The sequence below is a fragment of the Phycodurus eques genome, chromosome 7 (assembly GCF_024500275.1).
Source record: "Phycodurus eques isolate BA_2022a chromosome 7, UOR_Pequ_1.1, whole genome shotgun sequence".
Taxonomy (NCBI): domain Eukaryota; kingdom Metazoa; phylum Chordata; class Actinopteri; order Syngnathiformes; family Syngnathidae; genus Phycodurus; species Phycodurus eques.
In genome coordinates this window covers 2,735,660-2,760,097 of record NC_084531.1, presented here as the reverse complement: position 1 = coordinate 2,760,097, position 24,438 = coordinate 2,735,660, and the positions used below count along the sequence as shown (strand labels likewise).

Below are 24,438 nucleotides of genomic sequence, written 5' to 3'. Positions count from 1 at the left end.
ATCTTAGATGAGCTCGGGCTCAGAGAAGCCGGCGGCGTCTCTGGGTGTTGTTGATGAATGGCTTTTGCTTTGCATAATAGAGTTTCAAGTTGCACTTACGGATGTAGCGCCGAACTGTATTTACTGACATTGGTTTTCTGAAGTATTCCTGAGCCCATGTGGTGATATCCTTTAAACATAGATGTCGGTTTTTGATGCAGTGCCGCCTGAGGGATCGAAGGTCACGGGCATTCAATGTTGGTTTTCGGCCTTGCCGCTTACATGCAGTGATTTCTTTAGATTCTCTGGACCTTTTGATGATTTTATGTATCGTAGATGATGAAATCCCTAAATTCCTTGCAATTGTACGTTGAGGAACATTGTCCTTAAACTGTTCGACTATTTTCTCACGCACTTGTTCACAAAGAGGTGAACCTTGCCCCATCTTTGCTTGTGAATGACTGAGCAATTCAGGGAAGCTCCTTTTATACCCAATCATGGCACTCACCTGTTCACCTGTGGGATGTTCCAAACAGGTGCTTGATGAGCATTCCTCAACTTTCTCAGTCTTTTTTGCCACCATTGAATGCTGTTAAAATAAAAGGTGATGTAACACAGTGGTAAACATGACCCTGTTCCAGCTTTCTTGGAATGTGTTGCAGCCATAAAATTCAAAGTTAATGATTATTTGCTAAAAACAATAAGGTTTATCAGTTTGAACATTAAATATCTTGTCTTTGTAGTGTATTCAATTAAATATAGGTTGAACATGATTTGAAAATCATTGTATTCTATATAATCATTGTATTTATGTTTAACACAACCTCCCAATTTTATTGGAATTGGGGTTGTACACCAAACATACTGCAACATCTGCATATAAACTATTTAATTGACCTGTATAACAGATTACCTTTGTTGCAGAGCTTTAACTCTCATTGCAATGATATAACAAATGCACCTTTACCGTGCTATTATATTTATGTAACCTCCGGTAGATATTAATATTTAAACATGGGACATCTTCAATGCCGTTTTAAATGTGACCTAGTTTAATCAATAATGCAGATTTACTGTAGTCTCTGTATATACAGTACTCTGATAGTGTTGACCAGTCAGCCTTTCAATCACAATTGGAGCAAACACATAGACTACAGTTCCATTTGATACTGTAATAATTTAGAGTTTACAGCCTTCATATGACTCACATACAATATATGACATATACAGGACAATCCATATATACACTACAGGTATACAAATGCTATTAATTTAGTGGAAATTTTTTACTGGATTGTTGTGTCATTTGTTGTTCAATAATTTATTTAGCAAATCTTGACAATTGTCTGAGAGTGAGGTCATTGTTATTTTTGAGTTGCGTGCATTTCCCTCAAAAGGAAAATCTCTTTTGTTTCTCAATACATTAAATATGTTTGAAGATGTGCAAAGACTGAGAACAATATAGTACTGAAATGTTGATACATTGTTTAAAACTCTTTTTCACCTTCAAAATTTTCCTGATTTTGTGGGCGGCGCTAAAAAGTATCCTGGTGACGTCACGAGAATGGGGCTCACCCACTATATAAACACCAAGTGCACTTACCATGCAGGGGCTATTCGGCTGGTTTACACTTCCTTGTTCCTAAATAACTTCACCCAGATCTACTAGTACAGAGTGCAATTGGCCATAAAACTATGCCCAAAACTAAAAAAAAAAAACATCTTCCCTGAAGTATAATGTGTCTTGTGTTATTTGGGCTATGTGTCTTGCCGTCTGCCACCATGAGTTGGGTTGCGAGGCAGCGGCCGGACAAGACCCAAACTGGATGAGATCCGCCGCCCTGTCCAATCGTGTATGAACGTGTGATTTTGGATGCCAAAATTGAGGAACATTTTGATCTTTGTAGGAAGTAAAAAGAAGAGTGGAAAAAAAGGTATGCATTCATCCTACCTGCATTTATAAATACCAAGCCAACTTGTCTCATCTGCAATGAGGTTGGATCTGTGACGTTGGCTGCGTGGACAGGATGTGGGATGTGCGAACCGGTGGTCCACTGCGGCTACCGGAGGTCTGCCGGGCTTTGTTATGCTTGAGGGGGAAAGAAGCAGTGCGAGATGCACCTCTCGCCCAATGGATTGCAAAGCGACGCTCAGACAGGCAAGGTGCCTTCGAAGTGATGATGTGTCCTGCAAGTCACATTAGTTGTCACCAATATATATATTTTCTTACTGGGAGATTAACATCTACCCCTTAAGTAACCTGTTACAGCTGCTTCAGCTGCCGTTTTATCGACATCACTTCCGCATCGAACAGCACTGTATTTCTTGTGACGTCGTCACGTCACATGGGTTACGTAGCCAATCAGGTGCTTAAATACCTAGGGCAGCATTCTGTGTGTGTGTGTGTGGGGGGGGGGGGGGGGGGGGGGGTGTCAAGTGTTTGCCACTTATGTGTCTGCTTAGATACGTTTCATTCCAATGTAAATCTGCTGTTGTGACAATTTTCTTCAGATAAGATTGAGGCTTAAAGCTTGTTGCTAGTTTTAGGTGGATTCTGACAAATAGGGCCGTAACCAGTCACAAAATGAAGAGGAACCCAGTCAATTCCTTACTCTGAAAGAACCAATTATCTTTCATGTAAAAATATTACCTGCTGAAGCTAGTAAGATGGCTATGTAAATGCTATTTACTATTGTGTATCTATCCATTGTGTATCATGTCATGTCAGTTATGTTTTATGAAATACCTGCAAAACACCACATGGGACTTTCGGAGTTCTGTTAGAGAACAAATAAATAATGCATAAAGTATACAATTTAAAAGAATATGCCTTTATGCAAGGTTAATGCCATGCTTAATTGAGTTTATGTATTTGGCTTAAACTGATCTGATAAAGTATTACAAAGACACACCTATTTAGAAAACAAAAGGTTCAAGAAAAAAACTGGAAAATGTAATTTTACTGTACTTGATGATGCTCATCTTTTATTAATACATGTACAAAATGTATGATACTGCTTTTATCAGACAGTGGATTAGTCAGCAGCCACTGATTTTCTTTGTTTTGATGGTAGATTTGGGGCAAAATTAAATAAGTTCCTGGGGGAAAAGCATCTGGTAGAGTCGCTGCACTTCTGCTGTGACAATCTCCCTAGCGTCTGTTTTAGCAATGAAGCCTAAAAAATTTAAAATGGCCTCTAACACTGTGTCTTTTAGTTGTTTGTAATGTGCAGTTTCTGTTTACCTTAAGTGGGAATTGTGTTTTGATATCCATCCCTCAATTTTCTGTATTGCTTGTCCTCATTAGGGATGTGAGTGAGCTGGAGCCTATCCCAGCTGACTTTGGGCGAGAGGCATGGTGCACCCGGCGGGAAATATACCATATTTTCATGACCGTATTAAAAGGCGCAGTCTCAGTTACGGGGTCTATTTCTGTATTGAACACATATATAAGGCGCACCGTATTATAGGGCGCAGGCATGGTAAAACATACGCTAGCTTAAAACATACGCTAGCATGCATGCACGCTAAAACAATGTTTTTAAAAAGGCAGCCGGAGCAAAACTGAGTTCGGGTGTACTTTATTTAAGTATTTAACAATGTACTCATGTTTTTTTTTTTTTATGAATCCTCATCTACATATCCATCAAAGTCCTCATCTTCCGTATCCGAAATGAACAGATGGGCAAGTTCTCCATCAAACACGGCAGGTTCCCTCTCGTCATTGTCGGAGTCAGTCTCGTTGCCGTGCGGCTCCTCAGAAATGATGCCGGCTTTTACGAAAGCTCGAACAACAGTGCAAGCAGACACGTTAGCCCAAGCATCCACAATCCATTCACAAATTCTCGCCTGGCGCTGCCTTCGAGTCTTAGGAAAGCTGTGTTCGCCATCTGTCATCCATGGCTCCCACGCCACTCACAACTTCACTTTGAACGCCCTGTTTACACGGATGTCCAGCGGTTCGTCAAGCCTCCCTGAGTGATGGCAAGCTCTGAGTTATTGCACTCTGTCGAATGGGGACTAGAGACTCTTCTCCCGGATGTTCTTTGCTCATTAATCCATTGCTCGAGTTGGTCTTCCAAGTCGGGCCACCTCGCCTTGTTTCCGCAGTAACTCAGCTTCGTCTTCTTGACTTGGCGAAGCTCGTTTTCCTGCTTCCTCCACTTGCGAACCATGGATTTGTTGATCTTGAATTCTCTCGCGGCTGCTCGATTCCCATGTTCCTCCGCGTAACTCATAGCTTGCAGTTTAAACTGTGCTTCGTAAGCGTGTCTCTTCGTAGGTGCCATTTTCGGGGGTCCTTAGCCAAACCGGCGCTATATACCTACTGGGGGCGTGCCTTTAGCGTCCTCTGTCACGCGCACCGTTCCCCCTTTACGTCCGCATGCTGTCCTCAGTCACGTCCGCCTTTCCTCTATATAAGCAGCGTGTTGGCAGGAAATGCTCCCAGTCAGTCAACCGGAGCGCTCATCGAAGTCACACAACAACATTTACAGATTTTGGAACTTGGTGCACACATAAGGCGCGCCGCATTATAAGGCGCCCCGTCCATTTGGAGAAAATTTAAGACTTTTAAGTGCGCCTTATGGTCGAGAAAATACGTTATACCGTAATATTCTCCAAAAGTTTTTGGAATCATTGAGATTTTTTTTTTTGTAAAAGTAAGATGAGCCTTTATGTTCTTGTTGGTAAGCAGTGGTTTTCACCTCGTAGCTCTGCCATGGATGCTGTTTTTGCCCAGTCTCTTCCTTATTGTTGTGTCATGAACTGACCTGAACTGAGGCAAGGGAGACCTGCAGTTTTTTAGAAGTTATGCTGAGTTCCTTTGTGGCCTCCTGGATGAGTCATTGCTGTTCTCTTGAGGTAATCTTTGTAGGCCGACCACACCTGGGAAGGTTCACCAATGTTCCATGTTTTCTCCATGTGAGGATAATGAGGATAATAACCTTTAAGAACCTTTTGAATGCTGAGTAGGGCAGCACGATGAACTAGTGGTGAACACAATTCTCAGATCCGGTACGGTGGCCTGGAAGTGCAAAACAATATAAAAAAATATATATATATTTTTATATATAAAACACTTTTTATATATAAAACACCTTTACATTTCACAAAACTAACAAAAACCTAAACACTTTTACATTTCAGATTAAAAAAAAAAAAAAAGCAGAAACACTTTTACAAAAGAAGAAACAAATTACAATTGAGACAACTCGGAAAGGGAACGTCCCATTTCACAGACATTCTTAGAAATCCCACACCCTTTCTCGGCAAGACCTGCCCCGCTTCAACATGATTGGCTCACTCATCGCGGGGTAGGCTACGAAGGTAACGAGATGGCAATCACAAATATAATAAAAACACTAAAAAGTGTATTATGGTTCGGTTTAGGACTAGGGTTGGGGTTAAGGCAGTTTAGGATGAGTTAAGGTTAGGATTATGGTGGTTAAGGCTGGCGCCGCCAAACCCGAGGTTTGGCATCTGTTTCCTTGAGCGGCCGATCGGTCGGCCACTGGTTTTGACGTGAATCAAAATTATAATCTCCATTGCATGACGTCTTCACGTCCCAGTTTACATTCAGTCAAAATGCACACAAACTTTCCTCTACGGTGAAAATACATTTCCGGGTTTGCGAGCCGTGCCGCCGCGTCGCTTCGGCTCGAGCCATATAAATAGTACGTAAAGCATCAAATGTTGTTTAACATTAATGTATAATCATAATGTATAATGTGCCTTTCCATGATAAAGCATAGCTTGTGACCAGAATGTATGCAAGGGATGTATGCAATGGAGTCGGCAGCTTCCTTTCAAATTTCCCTTTAATTCTCGCCAGCATCCTCTCTCTCTTTAACAACCTGCTTCTTCCTTAACTCTTAATCTATTTTTTTATGGATTAAGAAATGTGATCAAGTACAATATATTGAATATACAGCATCAAACGCCTATCCAGGCTCGCTGTTCAGGGCATCCATATATACAATCGCTATTTGGGATGGGAATCCCGTTACATTTGCGTAGCCTACCCTTCCCGCGATGCAGGAGCTAATCATGTTGAAGCGGGGCGTGTCTTGCCGAGAATGGGCGTGGGATTTCTTAGAATGTCTGTGAAATGGGACGTTCCCTTTCCGGGTGTTTCGTCTTTTGTAATTTGTTTCGTTCTTTGTAAAAGTGTTTCTGCTTTTGTTAATGTGTTTTCTGAACTGTAAAAGTGTTTAGTCTTTTGTTAACTTGTTTTCTGAAATGTAAAAGTGTTTCACAATTTATTATATTGTTTTGCACTTCCAGGCCACCGTAGTCCGGTGTTCCAATCTCAGCTGCGTCCTTTCTTTGTGGGGTCTGCATGTCTTCCATATCCTTACATAGTTTTATATACTATTTAAAAAAAAGTAACAATTAAGTTAAAATGTAGTTATTTTCTCCTATAGTTGATCAAGGAAATGTAGTCTAATCACCATCCCTACAGTTACTTACATTGTAAGTAATACCATTGTCAGTTAAGTTTTCCATGTTACTCTGCAAATACAGTGTATTTGTACTCCTGAATTATCTTACATCAAACTAGTATATGTCTGTACTAATGTGTGTGGCACTCTGTCTTCCCTCCTTCAGATTGATCCAAAAGTTGCCTTTCCGAGACGTACTCAGCCCAAGGTATGGTGACTTCCACTTGAAGTACAGTATATTGTCCCATATTCAGCTGTCCCTGTTAGATTTTAAGGGATAATGTGTTGGTAATTTTACATTATATGTTTTGAGACGTTGAGTATGAATGAATGGATTCATAGCCATCTGTCCACCGCTGCAAACCTGTTTTATGTGCATTGCACCTTGGTCAAAATGTTATTATTTGAATTGTCATTGAAAAATTACATTTGAGTTTTATTTGAACTGCAGGCAAACATGTTCGTCAAACATGTTCGTCAAATATGTTTGCATACTGTATATACATTTAACACATTTTCATTTATTTTATGAACTCATTGGTTAATTTATGATCGATCCATCTATCCATTTTCTTCCGCTTATCGAGGTCGGCTCGCGGGGGCAGTAGCTTTAGCAGGGAAGCCCAGTCTTCCCTCTCCCCGGCAATCTTCCGGGGGGATCCCGAGATGTTCCCAGGCCAGCTGGGAGACATAGTCTCTCCAGCCTGTCCAAGGTTGTCCCCGGGGTCTCCTCCCGGTGGGACGTGGCCGGGACACCTGACCAGGGAGGCGGCCAGGAGGCATCCTAATCAGATGCCTGAGCCACCTCATCTGGCTCCTCTTAATGCAGAGGAGCAGCGGCTCTACTCGGAGCCCCTCCTGGATGACTGAGCTTCTCACCCTATCCCAAAGGGAGAGCCTGGACACCCTGCAAAGGAAGCTCATTGCGGCCACTTGTATCCGGTCATTTCTGTCATGACCCACAGCTCGTGACCATAGGTGAGGGTAGGAACGTAGATCGACCGGTAAATTGAGACCTTGGCCTTTCGGCTTGGCTCTTTCATCACCACAACGGACCGATACAAAGTCTGCATCACTGTAGACACTGCACCGATCCGCCTGTCGATCTCCCGTTCCATTCTTCCCTCACTCGTGAACAAGACCCCAAGATACTTGAACTCCTCCACTTGGGGCAGGATCTCATCCCCGACCCGTAGAAGGCACTCCACCCTTTTCCGACTGAGGACCATGGTCCCAGATTTGGAGGTGCTGATTTTCATCCCAACCGCTTCACACTCTGCTGCGAACCGCTCCAGTGTGAGTTGGAGATCACGGTTTGATGAAGCCAGCAGAACCACATCGTCTGCAAATAGAGGAGGAATGGAGGAGTTCTTTGAATTATTCTCCCCACCTACTCACAATGTCTCGAGTCGAGGTCAGCAGCGCCCCATACCCACTATACACAGTGTTGATGATGCACTGCTTCCCCCTCCTAAGACACCAGATGGTAGACCCTTTCCAGCACCCCCTCCAAGGATTCCAAAAAAGGTGGGTACTCTGAACTGCTGTTTGGTCATAGATGCATTTCCGTCGCCTATCGGCGAAATTTGCCATTTACGTGAATCGTATAGATCCGATGAGTTTTTCGTGAGGGGTTGTTGTTGCCGCCGTGGCTTCTGTCAAAGGCTGTTTCGTACGCCTTGAACGCTGCCAGCTAGATCCATTCCACACATCCACCATCCACACATATTTAATTTCTGAATATTACTCCGCAGCGGACTAATATGTTAGCGTATTGGCCTGAGGTTCTGCTTCGGGATCTGCTTTAGATAAATCACAGGAGTTGATGAGACCCGAAAAAACACTTCCGCCCCTTTTGCTGTTAAGAAGTAACGGTAATTTTACTCCATTACAATTATCTATATGTCGCTCGCCTCTTTTATTGAACAATTATTGCTTATTTATCAACTATTTCGTGTCCGAGACTACGACTTCGACTTCCGCATTGGGCGCTGTTTGCTACAATCCAATTTAAGCACTAGTGACGTTTAAGTCTAGTTCACCAATCAAACGACACAAGAAAGTCACATGACCTCACACGTCTTCTATTGGGCTTCCCGGGCATAGGTATTAACACTAAATAAGCAAGCCCGGCTGATCGACTGATCGCGACGGCGCGCTACTTGTGTTTACATTTAGATGAACAAAAACAACAGCTTGCATGTATTGTAGTACTTGTCTGGCACTGTCTGCCCAAACGTTGATATTTCAGCCCACTTTTTACTCGAGAAAATACCTTGCAGTAAATTGCAGATGTAGTTTTTCCTGTGCACACGGGCACACACACACACACACACACACACACACACAGTAATAACAGAATTTGCACATTCACATTTTATTTTGTTTTTTATTTTATTGATGTTCATGCTGTGGTTAAAAAAATTTAAAATACTCATTATTTATTCTGTACTCTCAGTCAAGTAATTTTTTTGGAGAACTACTTTTTACTTTTACTTGAGTCACATTTTTGTCAAGTAACAGTACTCTGACTTGAGTAGAATATTTGGCTACTCTACCCACCTCTGGAGCGGACATCCTCTATTGCTACTCTTACGTTTAAGCAACATTTTTGGTCATCAGATCAGCCAGTGTCGTATTTGTTGCACTGGTCTTTTGTATTTTCACGTCGAGGTGCTGCAGATCGGGGCCTTGGTTGTGGTCCCAACGGAACCGCGAAGCACACGTAACATCTGTGACAAGAGTACATCTTGTATTAATTAGGAAACGCACCTACAATTATCTAATACATTTACGGATGTTAATGTTAAGTGTATTAAGTGACAAAGTGATGTTAGGGATTATGTCACAACACAGAATGAACTAACTTCAAATTCAGAATTGGTCAGTAAAAACAAAAAAATACTGAACTTAATATTTTCCTGGAGGATGCATTTGGGATTAGCCTTTGAAGTTGGTAATAGTGAAAAATAAAGTTAAACAGACAATGATTTTAGTCAATTCTTTTCCAGTTTGGGAGTGTTTAAAGAGGGGGATGCTATTCATGTGGCACAGCTTGAAGCAGGCATCAGGTGCCAGGTGGAGATGGGCCTGGCTCAAGTTGGAGGACAAAACTAAAAAGGAAAGAAATGAAGCAAATTTAATTTGAATCTTAAATTTGTACATCAACATATACTTGAGCGATGTAATTGTTTTTTTGCGTGAATAATTTTTTTTTATTTTGCCTTATTGTACTTCCAGATTACAGATTGCTTACTTATTTTTAAATCAAAAACATACTCTGTGGGGACCCGGGGAGACCCCGAGACCCACCTACAATGTTTTTTTTTTTTTTTTTTTTTTTTTTTTTTGTCATCTTTTTCATGCCTTTGGTGTTTGGATGTCTGTTTGGTGCATAAGCACAAACAACAATCAGGACCCGTCCCCCTCACCCGAAGGCGAAGGGAGGGTACCCGCTTGTCTACCGGAGTGAACCCCAACGTACAGGCGGCTAGCTGGGGGGCAATAAGTATACCCACACCTGCTCGGCACCTCTCACCGTGGGCAACTCCAGATTGGAATAGAGTCCAACCCCTCTCGAGAGGACTGATATCAGAGCCCAAGATGTGTGTGGAGGCGAGCCCGACTATATCTAGTTGGAACCTCTCGACCTCACACACCAGCTCAGGCTCCTTCCCTGCCAGAGCGGTGACGTTCCACGTCCCTAGACCCAGCTTCTGTAGCCGGGGATCAGATCGCCAAGGTCCATGCCTTCGGCCACCGCCCAGCTCGCACTGCACCTGACCCCTATGGTCCCTCCCACAGGCGATGAGCCCATGGGAAGTACATTTATTGTAATTTATTATCATACAATTAATTGTAAATAACATTCAAAATTAGAACGAATAAAATTTTATCATTAAAACAATGATAAAAAATTATTATTATTATTATTATTTTTTAAACCTCATTTACAAATGACCTGGCCCATCTGCTCGCTTTAAAAATCAAATATGGGTCATGAACACAAATGTTTGTCCATACCTGCTTTACCATACCTCATTAAGTCTCGGGAAAATCTGAAACCAGCCTAAAACCTACTACTTGTTGCCCTCCTTTTTTGTTTTGGCAGTGTATTTTGGGTCACTATCTTGCTGTATTATGGTCTCCTTATCAATTTGGTTTTCTCTATCACTCAGCAAGCAGACAAGCATTTATTTCAACCACCAGTTCCCTATACATGATATTGTAAGTTTGCCAAAGGATTGAATTGCGACCATCCAATCCGAAGTGAAGTCCGCCACCCCTAGTTAATTAATAAGTTAATTGGCAGTCGTATGAAAAAAAAAAAAGATCCCACCACTTTCAATTATGACATAACATCTGTCAGCACATCCATCCATCCATTTTCTGAGCCGCTTCTCCTCACTTGGGTCGCGGGCGTGCTGGAGCCTATCCCAGCTGTCATCGGGCAGGAGGCGGGGTACACCCTGAACTGGTTGCCAGCCAATCGCAGGGCACAAACAAACAAACAACCATTCGCACTCACAGTCACACCTACAGGCAATTTAGAGTCTCCAATTAATGCATGTTTTTGGGATGTGGGAAGAAACCGGAGTGCCCGGAGAAAACCCACGCAGGCACGGGGAGAACATGCAAACTCCACACAGGCGGGGACGGGGATTGAACCCCGCACCTCAGAACTGTGAGGCTGACGCTCTAACCAGTCGGCCACCGTGCCGCCTCTGTCAGCACAGTCGTACCAATTTTTGTGGTGACTGTATGGAGAATCTTTTTTTTGCTTCCCTACTTAAGTAATATCAGAATCTGTTCTTTGGTATTTATGTAATCTCAGTTTTGTGTGACAAGGATTCTGCTGTGTTTGTATTAGCAGGAACGTCAACTGCAGTAAAACAGCCATGTCGGATACGGTACTTCCTTGAACCAGTGTACATTGTCTTAGATGATAGGGTGGAGGAAGGACACAGGTCTTTACATATAACACGTCAGGAACTGGGGGGAAAAAATGGTAAATCAATTAAAAAGTATTTAATATAGGTGTAGATAAAAGTGATCTGCATTCATTTATTCTTCTTACCTCTGAGATACCAGGTGCTTTTTAAAATTCTTGCTCACCCATTGATACAATGCAGGTCTCTCAACTAACCTTTACACAAGTAGCACTAGTGTGACCAGCACCAGCATATGATTTGGTCGCACCCTTTTTTGAAGAGGTACAGCATGACCATGGCATACCATAGTTTCGTAAGAAGTAAAGATTGACATTGACTCGACATTTGGTATTTGCTCAATATTTTACGGTGAACAAAAAGTTTGTCTGCAACAAGCAGTGGCAAACAAAACAGGTCAATTAATTAAAAAAACGGCTTTTATTTGATAATTTGTTCAAATCAGAGGGGCCAGAAGCCATCTTTTATGGTGAGGGCTCCTAAGCCTCTTCCCCTGGGAAAACCACTTAATTTTGAGCATTACCACAACCATATGATTGACATACATTCAAAAAACGATTGCATAATTGTACCACAACCATGTAAAAGTATCGTTTATTGTTATTCACACTATTGTGCAATGTATTCACGAGCAAAATAAACCAGTTTGTTTAAAATCATAGTCCCAAACAGAACATGGATAAATCATTACTACTGCAATTATTTCACTTTATTTTAATGGTAGTTTGTTTTCCGATACAGTCCTCTTTAAAGGAGTCTGGGCTTTTTCACTTTGCGCATATCTTTATACGTCAATGCTATGAACAAGGTTGGGAGGGTCACGGTTACTTGATAGATAGATAGATAGATAGATAGATTTACTAGCTAACCTTTGCACAAGACTGTTTGCTACGATAGAAATGAAAATGAGAGACAAATTAAGCAGACAATCTTTGCAGTTAGCAATATAGCCCTCCCCCAACATACACATGCACGCACACACACGCACGCACACACACACATGCACGCACACACATAATTTTGAGACGATCATACGTGACATAACTCCGGTAAACAGCTTTTGTGACAAAACTTTTCGTGACAAATGTCGCAGCATTGATAATGTATGTAAAAAGAAAAGCTGTTGCTGATTTGAGGCAGGAGGAGTTTACCGGCTTACCGGACTTTACAAGGTAGGTGCGGGCTAGCTAGTTTGCTCACCAGCGGTCCATATGTGTTGACATCTCAAACTTGTCATTTTAAAATAAATAAATAGCGGCCGAGCCAGTGTCAATATAGGTACGTGCTGGCCACTGGCCAGAGACAACGGTGTACTGGCCTGTCTGTGAAGAAGCAGTCAATTATTTTGCAACAGGTAGCAAATCAGAATGCAGCGGGTAGCTTTTAACTCAAATGGAATTCATAACACAACGATTGAGATGGCGCTCTCTCTCTCTGTCTCTCTGTTTCTTTCTATCTCAAGCTCTCTCTCTCTCTTGCTCACAGAGCATACAGGAGGAGGAGATTGCAGTGGGAAAAAAGGTGACTTTAAACCATTAAAACATGCACTCGCGCAAGTGCGAAAATTCTTAATTGCACAAGCTCAAAAAAAGGTTGCATATGTGATGCATTTAGTCGCAGTCTCTAGCCCTGCAATGATGATTGTATGTTATGGAAGGAAATTAACCAGCAAATTATATTGTTTTTTTCCAAATAACTCTAAAGTTGAGAAAGTCTATACATCACTGAGTTTCTTACTGTATGTTTGAAGACAGTCAAACACAGCAAAAAACTAAGACATGGTGCACATGAAATTGGGCTGTGTCCAATGGGCCGTGGCTACCCTGCGGGATCCCCTCCCCCTTATCACCACCCTGTTGGGCGCCCTGATCCGCCCTCCTGTCCACCTGCATGGGTCACTGGCTCGCCCCCTGGCTATGACGGAGGCTGACTACTGTAGACTCTATTGGTAGAGCGGGTGGGGGGGGTGGGGGTTCTTTCTCTCCCGTGGGTGGGGTGAGGGGTGGGGGGTGTCGGTGATGGGGTGCGTGGGGTCTGGGGTTGTGGTGGCCGGTTTTGGGGTGCTTCGGTGGGACTGGTGGACCGGCCTTGGGTCCCTTGGTGTAGGGAGTTTCTTGTTGGCCCACCGTTCCCTGGGCTTCCCTCCACTCTCGGTTAGATGAGGCAGGGTCAGCTGCCCCTGTTGTCATATTAGCAATTCCAGGACACCTCTGACGCTTATTGTGCATGCAAGATGCTGTCAATTCACTTGCATGTGTCTGCAGATACACACCCCTGGGAGTCAGTTGCTTGGGAAGTCCCCTCACTTTGCACTCCATTTCTATAGATGTTTAGAATTTACAATACATAGCCACTCCCACCACACCCCATTTGCACAGCCGGGTCAACTATGCTTGTCCTGCTTTCGTCCCCTCTTGTTCCTGTCCTGTACTGTTCTACCCTACCTTGTTCTGTTCTTTCCTCACCGGGTGTAGCTCTACAGTCCTGTACAAAACTCTAATCCAATGTGACATTGTTGTATGCAGATAATGCTTTGTTTTGCTTATTTTCTTACAGATATTGTCCCGTCTTTTATTGTTAATTTTACTCTTTGTCCTTTCCTTCTTCTTTTCTGTCACTTCCCTTTAAGACCTTGTTGTGTCTGACTGAAATTGTCAATAAATATTCATAATAATACACCACAGTGGCAGTATAAAAAACTCCAATGTTGCACAATAAAACTGTTCTGGCATAAAAGGTAAACAGATTCTCTATTCTGCTTGACCGAGCAGCTGAATAGGACAGGTTAATTAACCACCCCAGACCATTGCACTCATACTGTCACTTAGAGTAAGATGTTAGTTTAGAGCAGCCAGTGTGATAGACAGCCCTCAATTTGTCAACACACACACACACACACACACACACACACACACACACACTAGTGAACACATAAACCCACAGTTTGTCTCATTTTCATAAATGCAGCCTCACTCTTTCTTCAGCTGGCTATTTAGTTTGCTGCAGCCTTCCCCGCTGCATGATGAATTTGATGCTAAATTTAGAGACCGTTTTTGAACAGTGAGGGATTACTGAGCAGGAGGGAGAATGACAACTAGAAAGCGAGTAAGAAATTATTACAACAAGCAGTTTAGTATGTGCCAACCCTTGTAACAGTTTCCAGGTACTTTTTTTTTATCTGCAACACCCTTGCCAACAAACAGAAGCCTCTTTCAAAAATCTCTTTGTGAAATCTCAAGTGATGGGGATGTTCCCAATATACTAACTAAATAAAAAGAAGGGAAATTCAAATTGATTTTGCAAGAAGGCTTTTTTTCGAGAGCTGATGGGCTGTTATAATAGTTACAATAGTCAGTGTGCTAACATATTTTGGTTGGAGAATCTTAAAGCGGACGTCTGGAGGTCAAAACTGTTATATTGTAAACGTCCATATATTTATCCGATCTCAGTATGCTAAGTATTTATCCTAAAAAAATACGTTTAAAACAGTACATCGTAAGGTTGACAACGAACATGAGGTGCACGTTTGCCTCCGCGGGACGTCATCGTATTTAGCCGAGTTAGCTGTAGTTTGTAGGTAGCTGGGGCATCACAAAATAGCATGCAACAAGCATTCCCCTTACCTGAACAGTGGAAAGCAGCAAGGTTGCGTGACAATAGGGACGCTCCGTTTGGGCTAGTAGCCACTAGCATGATGACGGAAAAGCCACGCAAGTTGCAAGATGCAAGATGCAAATTTGCAATATTACAGTAAAAAAGACATTTATCTTTGTTATTAATGTGTGTTTATGTTACGAGTTGTTTGTTGAATATGCTTATTTCACATTTATGGTTGATTTGGCACTACGGCGCAATGTCATGATCAAACCATGAGTGTAGGGTGTGTGTAATAAAGTGACCTCCCAGTCAATTTAACTGGCTGCTTATTAATAGTAAATTATTCTTTACCCCAAGTGTACACACTCGCGTGTGACGGCTGTCAGTGTAGCGTATATGAGTTGAATAAAAATTTAATTAATTTAGGAGAAAAGAATAAGATGGAAGCGAAGCCTGCTTTACTTCCGGTTTATCCATCCATCCATCCATCCATTTTCTACTGCTTATCTGGGTCGGGTCGCGGGGGCAGTAGCTTTAGCAGGGACACATAGACTTCCCTCTCCCCAGCCACTTCATCCAGCTCTTCCGGAGGGATCCCGAGGCGTTCCCAGGCCAGCCGAAGGACGTAGTCTCTCCAGCGTGTCCTGGGTCGTCCCCGGGGTCTCCTCCCGGTGGGATGTGCCCGGAACACCTCACCAGGGAGGCGTCCGGGAGGCATCCGAATCAGATGCCCCAGCCACCTCATCTGGCTCCTCTCAATGCGGAGGAGCAGCGGCTCTACTCTGAGATCCTCCCGGATGACCGAGCTTCTCACCCTATCTCTAAGGGAGAGCCTGGACACCCTGCGGAGGAAACTCATTTCGGCCGCTTGTATCCGGGATCTCGTTCTTTCGGTCACGACCCACAGCTCATGACCATAGGTGAGGGTAGGAACGAAGATCGACCGGTAAATTGAGAGCTTCGCCTTTCGGCTTAGCTCCTTCTTTACCACAACGGACCGATACAAAGTCCGCATCACTGCAGACGCTGCGCCGATCCGTCTGTCGATCTCCCGTTCCATTCTTCCCTCACTCGTGAACAAGACCCCAAGATACTTGAACTCCTCCACTTGGGGCAGGATCTCATCCCCGACCTGGAGAGGGCATGCCACCCTTTTCCGACTGAGGACCATGGTCTCAGATTTGGAGGTGCTGATTCTCATCCCAGCCGCTTCACACTCGGCTGCGAACCGCTCCAGTGAGAGTTGGAGCTCACGGTTTGATGAAGCCAACAGAACCACATCATCAGCAAAAAGCAGAGATGCAATACTGAGGCCACCAAACCGGACCCCCTCTACGCCTTGGCTGTGCCTAGAAATTCTGTCCATAAAAGTTATGAACAGAATCGGCGACAAAGGGCAGCCTTGGCGGAGTCCAACCCTCACCGGGAACAAGTCCAACTTACTGCTGGATATGCGGACCAAACTCTGTCTCCGGTCGTACAGGGACCGAACAGCCCGTATCAGGGGGTTCGGTACCCCATACTCCTGAAGCACCCTCCACAGGACTCCCCGAGGGACACGGTCGAATGCCTTCTCCAAGTCCACAAAACACATGTAGACTGGTTGGGCGAACTCCCATGCACCCTCGAGGACCCTGCCGAGGGTGTAGAGCTGGTCCACTGTTCCACGGCCAGGACGAAAACCACACTGCTCCTCCTGAATCTGAGATTTGACTTCCCGACGGACCCTCCTCTCCAGCACCCCTGAATAGACCTTACCAGGGAGGCTGAGCAGTGTGATCCCCCTGTAGTTGAAACACACCCTCCGGTCCCCCTTCTTAAAAAGGGGGACCACCACCCCAGTCTGCCAATCCAGAGGCACTGTCCTCGATGTCCACGCGATGTTGCAGAGGCGTGTCAACCAGGACAGCCCCACAACATCCAGAGCCTTTAGGAACTCCGGGTGAATCTCATCCACCCCCGGGGCCCTGCCACCGAGGAGCTTTTTAACTACCTCGGTGACCTCAAACCCAGAGATAGGAGAGCCCGCCTCAGAGAACCCACACTCTGCTTCCTCATGGGAAGGCGTGTCGGTGGAATTGAGGAGGTCTTCGAAGTATTCTCCCCACCGAGTCACAACGTCCCGAGTCGAGGTCAGCAGCGCCCCATCCCCACTGTACACAGTGTTGGTGGTGCACTGCTTTCCTCTCCTGAGACGTCGGATGGTGGACCAGAATTTCCTCGAAGCCGTCCGGAAGTCTTTCTCCATGGCCTCACCGAAATCCTCCCATACCCGAGTTTTTGCTTCAGCGACCACCAGAGCTGCATTCCGCTTGGCCAGCCGGTACCCATCAGCTGCCTCAGGAGTCCCAAAGGCCAAAAAGGCCCAATAGGACTCCTTCTTCAGCTTGACGGCATCCCTCACCGTTGGTGTCCACCAACGGGTTCGGGGATTGCCGCCACGACAGGCACCGACCACCTTACGGCCACAGCTCCGGTCGGCCGCCTCAGCAATGGAGGCGTGGAACATGGTCCACTCGGACTCGATGTCCCCAGCCTCCCCCGGAACATGAGCAAAGTTCTGTCGGAGGTGGGAGTTGAAACTCCTTCTGACAGGGGATTCTGCCAGAGGTTCCCAGCAGACCCTCACAATACGTTTGGGCCTGCCACGTCGGACCGGCATCTTCCCCCACCATCGGAGCCAACTCACCACCAGGTGGTGATCAGTTGACAGCTCCGCCCCTCTCTTCACCCGAGTGTCCAAGACATGCGGCTGCAAGTCCGATGACACGACCACAAAGTCGATCATCGAACTGCGACCTAGGGTGTCCTGGTGCCAAGTGCACGTGTGGACACCCTTATGCTTGAACATGGTGTTCGTTATGGACAATCCATGACGAGCACAGAAGTCCAATAACAGAACACCGCTCGGGTTCTGATCGGGGGGGCCGTTCCTCGCAATCACGCCATTCCAGGTCTCACAGTCATTGCCCACATGAGCATTGAAGTCCCCCAACAGAACAATGGAATCCCCAGCGGGAGCGCTCTCCAGCACCCCCTCCAAGGACTCCAAAAAGGGTGGGTACTCTGAACTGCTGTTTGGTGCATAGGCACAAACAACAGTCAGGACCCGTCCCCCCACCCGAAGGCGGAGGGAGGCTACCCTCTCGTCCACTGGGGTGAACCCCAACGTACAGCTGCCGAGCCGGGGGGCAATAAGTATACCCACACCTGCTCGGCGCCTCTCACCGTGGGCAACTCCAGAGTGGAAGAGAGTCCAACCCCACTCGAGAGGACTGGTACCAAAGCCCAAGCTGTGTGTGGAGGCGAGTCCGACTATATCTAGTCGGAACTTCTCGACCTCACACACCAGCTCGGGCTCCTTCCCTCCCAGAGAGGTGACATTCCACGTCCCTAGAGCCAGCTTCTGTAGCCGGGGATCGGATCGCCAAGGTCCCCGCCTTCGGCCACCGCCCAGCTCACACTGCACCCGACCCCTATGGCCCCTCCCACAGGTGGTGAGCCCATGGGAAGGGGGACCCACGTTACCCTTTCGGGCTGTGCCCGGCCGGGCCCCATGAGTGCAGGCCCGGCCACCAGGTGCTTGCCTTCGAGCCCCAACACCAGGCCTGGCTCCAGTGGGGGGCCCCGGTGACCCGCGTCCGGGCAAGGGAAAACGAAGTCCATTGTTTGTCGTCATCATTAGGGGTCTTTGAGCCGTGCTTTGTCTGGTCCCTCACCTAGGACCTGTTTGTCATGGGTGACCCTGCCAGGGGCATAAAGCCCCAGACAACTTAGCTCCTTGGATCACTGGGACACACAAACCCCTCCACCACGACAAGGTGACTGCTCAAGGTGACTGCTTCCGGTTTAGCGTAATTTTAAATTAAAGCATCATAAATCAAGCTATTTTATCTATTAATGGTGCACTACGTCACTTTTTAGATGTATAAAACTTCAGGACAAAGTGACGACAAACCTTTTGTCCTCAGTCTCGTAATTTGAAGTTTGCTACATGAATTCGATAAGAGTTCTAGACGGCCAGAGGTTTTTTTTCTCGAACCCAAACACACACAACAATGCAGGCAGTGAATTTTATGGACAATTTAATGAGATCTAACATGGGGAATCTACAGGGAAACAATACAGAGAAAAAAACAAAACAAACAAAGGACAGACGAACATTGGCAAAGGAAACTGACTTGTGATGTGAGGTTGGGAGTGAGCATGGGGTGACAATGCATATCGCTGGGATTCCTGTTCTTGTTAGTTTAAAACCCAAATATGCACTAATCTGTACTTTTAGTAGACAGCAAGTTTGACTTACGTGTGTTGACCAATTCAGGCAGGCGGTTCGACCTTCCGGGGGTTGGCAAGAGCGCTCACGAGGGATGGATTAAAGAAAAAGGAAGGGAAGCGTAAAAGACGCACTTCAAGTGCAGGATGGCCGGAGCGCTGGCAGTGGCAATGCTTGCCACGCGGTCAGGTAAAAGCTCGCACCACAATTACTTCTCAACGGAGCCTCGTCTGTAAACTGTCCCACACCTAAAAGGGTAGGTTCGTGGAGTCGGCAGGCAAGTTCGGTGTCTCCCAGCCTACGCCACCAGACGAGAGGTGGGGGCTCCCGGGCTGGGCCAGACCTTCAGCAGGTTGAACAACGAGAAAGTGAGAGAGCGAGAGAGAGAGAGAGAGAGTGCAGGACAAAGGAGCTTCTGCCTTTTATCTGCTGCAGAGAGCGAGGCCGACCCCTTTTGACCAAATGGAAGGCAGACCACGCCTCGAGAATCACATTTCATTTTAGGATAAATTGTGGTTTAAAACCAGTGGAATAAAATAATTATTGGATTTAAGTTAACGAGAGCATTTTCCAATTTTGCACTGTCAGACGCCCATCCTCTTTAATCCCTGTAACGAATGTTTCAAGTTTATGTGATTGTGGAGAACACTAACACATTCAAGTCCAGTGAAGATTGTGATTAGTTAATCCGGGTTTGCAGTCGCTTTCCGCCACCTGTGGGTGTCGCTAGTGCCCCGTCCATTGTCCCAGCCCAGATGGCAAGGTGTCACAGAACACAGCAGGAAGGAGAAGTCTTTGTTGGTGAGCCTCTTCAGGCTGGCAGGTGGCGGAAGTTAATTAATTTAGCGTTCTGGTGCGAAACCACATGTCTGTGTCTCAGCTTTGATGCTCCTTGGGCTTGTAATTCACTTAGCGTCTGTATTCGAAACCAAATGCCTTTGTCTTGTTCAAGCCTTTTGGGGTCAAATTCAAATTTGTGCTGTTTGAAAAACTTAGAAATCACAATTTGGCTGACGTAACGACAGGTTGTACCCAGTGTAATCCTCAATATGCCAAGCGGCATCTTTGAGGGCATCGCTGAATGAGCGAGCGGCAAGGAAGGCTTTTCCTCGGAACTCAGGATTGACATGCAGGGCTGTGGAGCTCGGAAGGAAAAGGATGCTGTCACGGAGGTTGGACCTGCTTGAGCGGTACGGTCTGACTGTGTTGACCATCCTTCGTTTTGTGCATGGTGCATCGTGGGCGGAGTCTCGTGTGACTTACTTTATATTATTCTTACTTTATATTATTCGCCAAGCTGCGGATGATCTCAAGGATAGCATGTGCAGCAGTACCAAATTATTTGTTAGGGACCCCTTGTGGGCTTGCGCAGGAGGATGCATGACTTCTGGGCTCGTCGCGTTCGAGCGAACTGGACCAGGCGTCAGTTTTTTTCCAGCAAATGTTAAAAGTTTCGGCGCGCATCATTATTTTGGTAGCTCAAGTCAAATATATTGCGGTCAGACAGCTTTGTGTTGGTCTTTTTGTGCTTAGCGAAGCCTTTAGTGGTTAGGTGTTGCAGTTGTGAGGTGGACAGCGTGCGAGGGCAAGCTGCCACTCCCACTCACTTTGCTGTAGGAAGACCTGCCGCCAGCCGACAATTAACCCGCGGGCTGCCTGTAATTCCCGTCGAACAAGTGTCACTTCGGCTTCGTGCTCCAGCCTTATTTTTTGCAGATGGCGCATGTCAAATTCGAGTACTGTCAATTGTGACATGAGTTCACATGAGTACTCAACGCTTTTACAGCGTTCTTCTTTGAGCCTCTCAAGCTGAGTTTCAACATCAACGAGGCGGGCTTATGCAAGGTTTAAACGGGTGTTGGACTCTGCTAGCTGTGCCGTTAAGTTGATTTGTTGATGCTGTTCAGCTTCTAGTTTGAGTCTCCTCATGTTTTTTTCCGTATTGCACCATTTTATCTGTGTCACTAAGTTTACAACAATGCAACTGAGCGTTCGAGCGAGATTAAGTTCGAGCTATTAAGGTTTTATGCTCAGTGTCAGTCATAACTTGTGCCATGTTGCTAGTGAGGGTGTAGCGGACACACCATGAAAAGATGACACCCAGCACCCCAGTCTCCGGCGACCGGCACGCTCCCCGCCAATATAGACGACCACGGAGTGGTGAGATTCAACTTCACATACAGATGCTAAGTGAATCACAAGCCCGGATCATCAAAAGCAAGACACAGCCTTTGCACGCTGACTCTAAGTGAATTACCAGCACCTGGAGCATCAAAGCGTAGACAAAAGATACCTAGTTTGCACCAAAACGCAAATATTAATTAGCTTCCACCACCAGCCAGCCCAGAGACCCTCACCAACAAGGCGTCTCCTCCCTGCTGCGCTGGTGTGACACTTAGCCAGTCAAGTCGGAACAATGGACAGTACTGCATCAATGAATCATGTGTAGCTACTGTATTGATGTACTATGTGCTGCCCCAGAAATTTCAAAATTGCTGCGTGGGCCGGTAGTGGCAGTAGATTGACATGTCTCCTCTAAATTGGCCACTCATAAAACCACAATAATGTTCATTTTGGTGCATAAAATTGATGTTGAAGTTGGATGAATGCACTGGACAAGGATCCCAGTTATGTGTATAACAGCAGTATAGTTGTGATAATAATGTAGTTGAACCTACAGAATTAGTGAACGGGAACACTATTGAGGAAATCGATAAAATAACTTATGAGTGTACAGTTTGTCACAGCCCACTACAATGGACTTGAACTAAAACAATGGGATTTATTAAACTGACAGAATTTTAAACATAACCCTATTTATTTAATAGCCAGATGTTCAAATCCAGAGCTCATCACAAAATTAATTTTTCTCCCTGGAAATGCTTTGCCAGGTTTGGACTGCAGCTACCTGTCGTTGCTGTTTGTTTGTGGGTCTTGCTGTGTGCATGCTCTATCTTGATTGTATGGGGTTGTCGCGGCCATTAAGATTAAATTTTCTTTGTTTAGGGTCATTATTAATCTGCACTGTGATACACCATTTTATCACTTTTGCAGCATTTGGCTGAATGTAAACAGAACGTATCTTGGTGTTCAGGCTACTGGCTGGGGGTCAATTGTGACACACAATCCTTTTTTAATTGGTCCACAGCAAATTCTAAAAATATTCTGAAATATGACCCACTCATGAAACGAGGCTTGGTAGTATTGAATTTCTGGTTGGTTTTAACTCTAGGCAGAGCTACTGAGCTGAACAATGCTGTTCCTCCACAAAACAAAATTAAGGAAAGAAAACACATAATCGTGACAATGGACAGCCTTGGCGGAGTCCAACCCTCACCAGAAAGGAGTCCGACTTACTGCTGGCAATGCGCACCAAACTCTGACACTGGGCGTACAGTGGACCGAACAGTCCGTATCAGGGGCTTCAGTACCCCATACTCCCGAACAACCCTCGACAGGACTCTCTGAGGGAGACAGTCGAATGCCTTCTCCAAGCCCACAAAATACATGTAGACTGGTTGGGCGAACTCCCATGCACACTCGAGGACCCCGCTGAAGGTGTAGAGCTGGTCCACTGATCCACTTCCAGAACGAAAACCACACTGCTCCTCCTGAATCTGAAATTTGTCCTCTGAGATTTTTTGTCCTCTGAGATTCAACTTCCCGACAGACCCTCCTTTTCCAGCAAACCTGAAGACCTTACCAGGGAGGCTGAGGAGTGTGATCTCCCTGTAGGTGGAACACACCTTCCGGTCGCCCTTCTCAAAAAGGGGGACCACCACACCAGTGTGCCAATCCACAGGCACTGTCCCCGATGTCCAAGCGATGTTGCAGAGGCGTGTCAACCTGGACAAACCCACAACATCCAGAGCCTTTAGGAACTCCGGGCGAATCTCATCCATCCCTTGGCCTTGCCACCGAGGAGCTTTTTAACCACCTCTGTGACCTCAACCCCATAGATAGAGAACCCAGACTCTGCTTCCTCATGGGAAGGCGTATCGGTGGAATTGAGGAGGTCTTCGAAGTATTCTCCCCACTGACTCACAACGTCCCGAGTTGAAGTCAGCAGTGCCACATCCCCACTATAGACAGTGTTGATGCTGCACTACTTCCCCCTCCTGAGACGCCGGATGGTGGACCAGAATTTCCTCGAAGCGGAAGTCGTTCTCCATGACCTCACCAAACTCCTTCCATACACCGACCACCTTACACCCACATCTCCGGTCGGTCGCCTCGGCAATGGAGGAGCGGAACATGGTCCACTCGGACTCAATATCCACAACCTCTCCCGGGACGTGGGTGAAGTTCTGCTAGAGGTGGGAGTTGAAACTGCTTCTGACTGGGGATTCTGCCAGACGTTCCCAGCAAACCCTCACAATACGTTTGGGCCTGCCAGGTCAGACCGACATCTTCCCCCACCATCGGAGCCAAGTCACCACCAGGTAGTGATCAGTTGACACCTCTGCCCCTCCCTTCACCCGAGTGTCCAAGACATGCAGCCGCCAGTCCGATGGCACGACCGCAAAGTCGATCATCGAACTGCGATCTCGGGTGTCCTGGTGCCAAGTGCACGTGTGGACACCCTTATGCTTAAATGCGTGATGAGTACAGAAGTCCAATAACAGAACACCGCTCGGGTTCTGATTGGAGGGAGGGGGGGGGGGGTTCCCTCACAATCACGCCCTTCCAGGTCTCATTGTCATTGCCCACGTGAGCATTGAAGTCCCCCAGCAGAACGATGGCGTCTCAAGCAGGAGCGCTCTCCATCACCTCCTCCAAGGACTCCAAAAAGGGTGGGTACTCTGAACTGCTATTTGGTGCAAAGGCATATACACAGTCTGGAGCTGTCCCCCCCCCCCCCAACGGCGGAGGAAGGCGTCCGGGCAAGAGAAACCCTTTTCCTCCTTTTTAAATTATCATAGGGGTCTTTGGAGCTGTGCTTTTTCTGGTCCCTCACCTAGGACCTGTTTGCCATGGGTGACCCTGCCACGGGCATAAACCCGCAGACTATTTAACTCCTAGGATCATTGTGACACGCAAACCCCTCCGCCAGGATAAGGTGACAGCTCAAGGAGGGGTAGATGCATTATTGCATTTGAAATATTAAGATAAATATAACTAACACGTAAATTGCAAGATTTAAAACTAATTTATGGCTGTTCTAAAACATATCTACTCATGATAGACCGACAAC

At 45.8% G+C, this 24,438-nt stretch overlaps 1 protein-coding gene across 10 annotated transcripts in view; it reads left to right on the top strand.

Annotated features, from left to right (window-relative positions):
- Nucleotides 1-24,438, top strand: part of LOC133405008 (RNA-binding protein Musashi homolog 2-like) — a 135,919-nt gene that overhangs the window by 2,717 nt on the left and 108,764 nt on the right. For 9 of the 10 annotated variants that reach the window (XM_061681607.1, XM_061681609.1, XM_061681612.1 and 6 more), the window contains exon 5: nt 6,589-6,630. The exons of the other annotated variant lie outside the window; for it this stretch is intronic. In XM_061681607.1, coding sequence (XP_061537591.1) covers nt 6,589-6,630 — 42 coding nt within the window. The remainder of the gene's footprint in view (nt 1-6,588; nt 6,631-24,438) is intronic. 10 annotated transcript variants of the gene reach the window in all.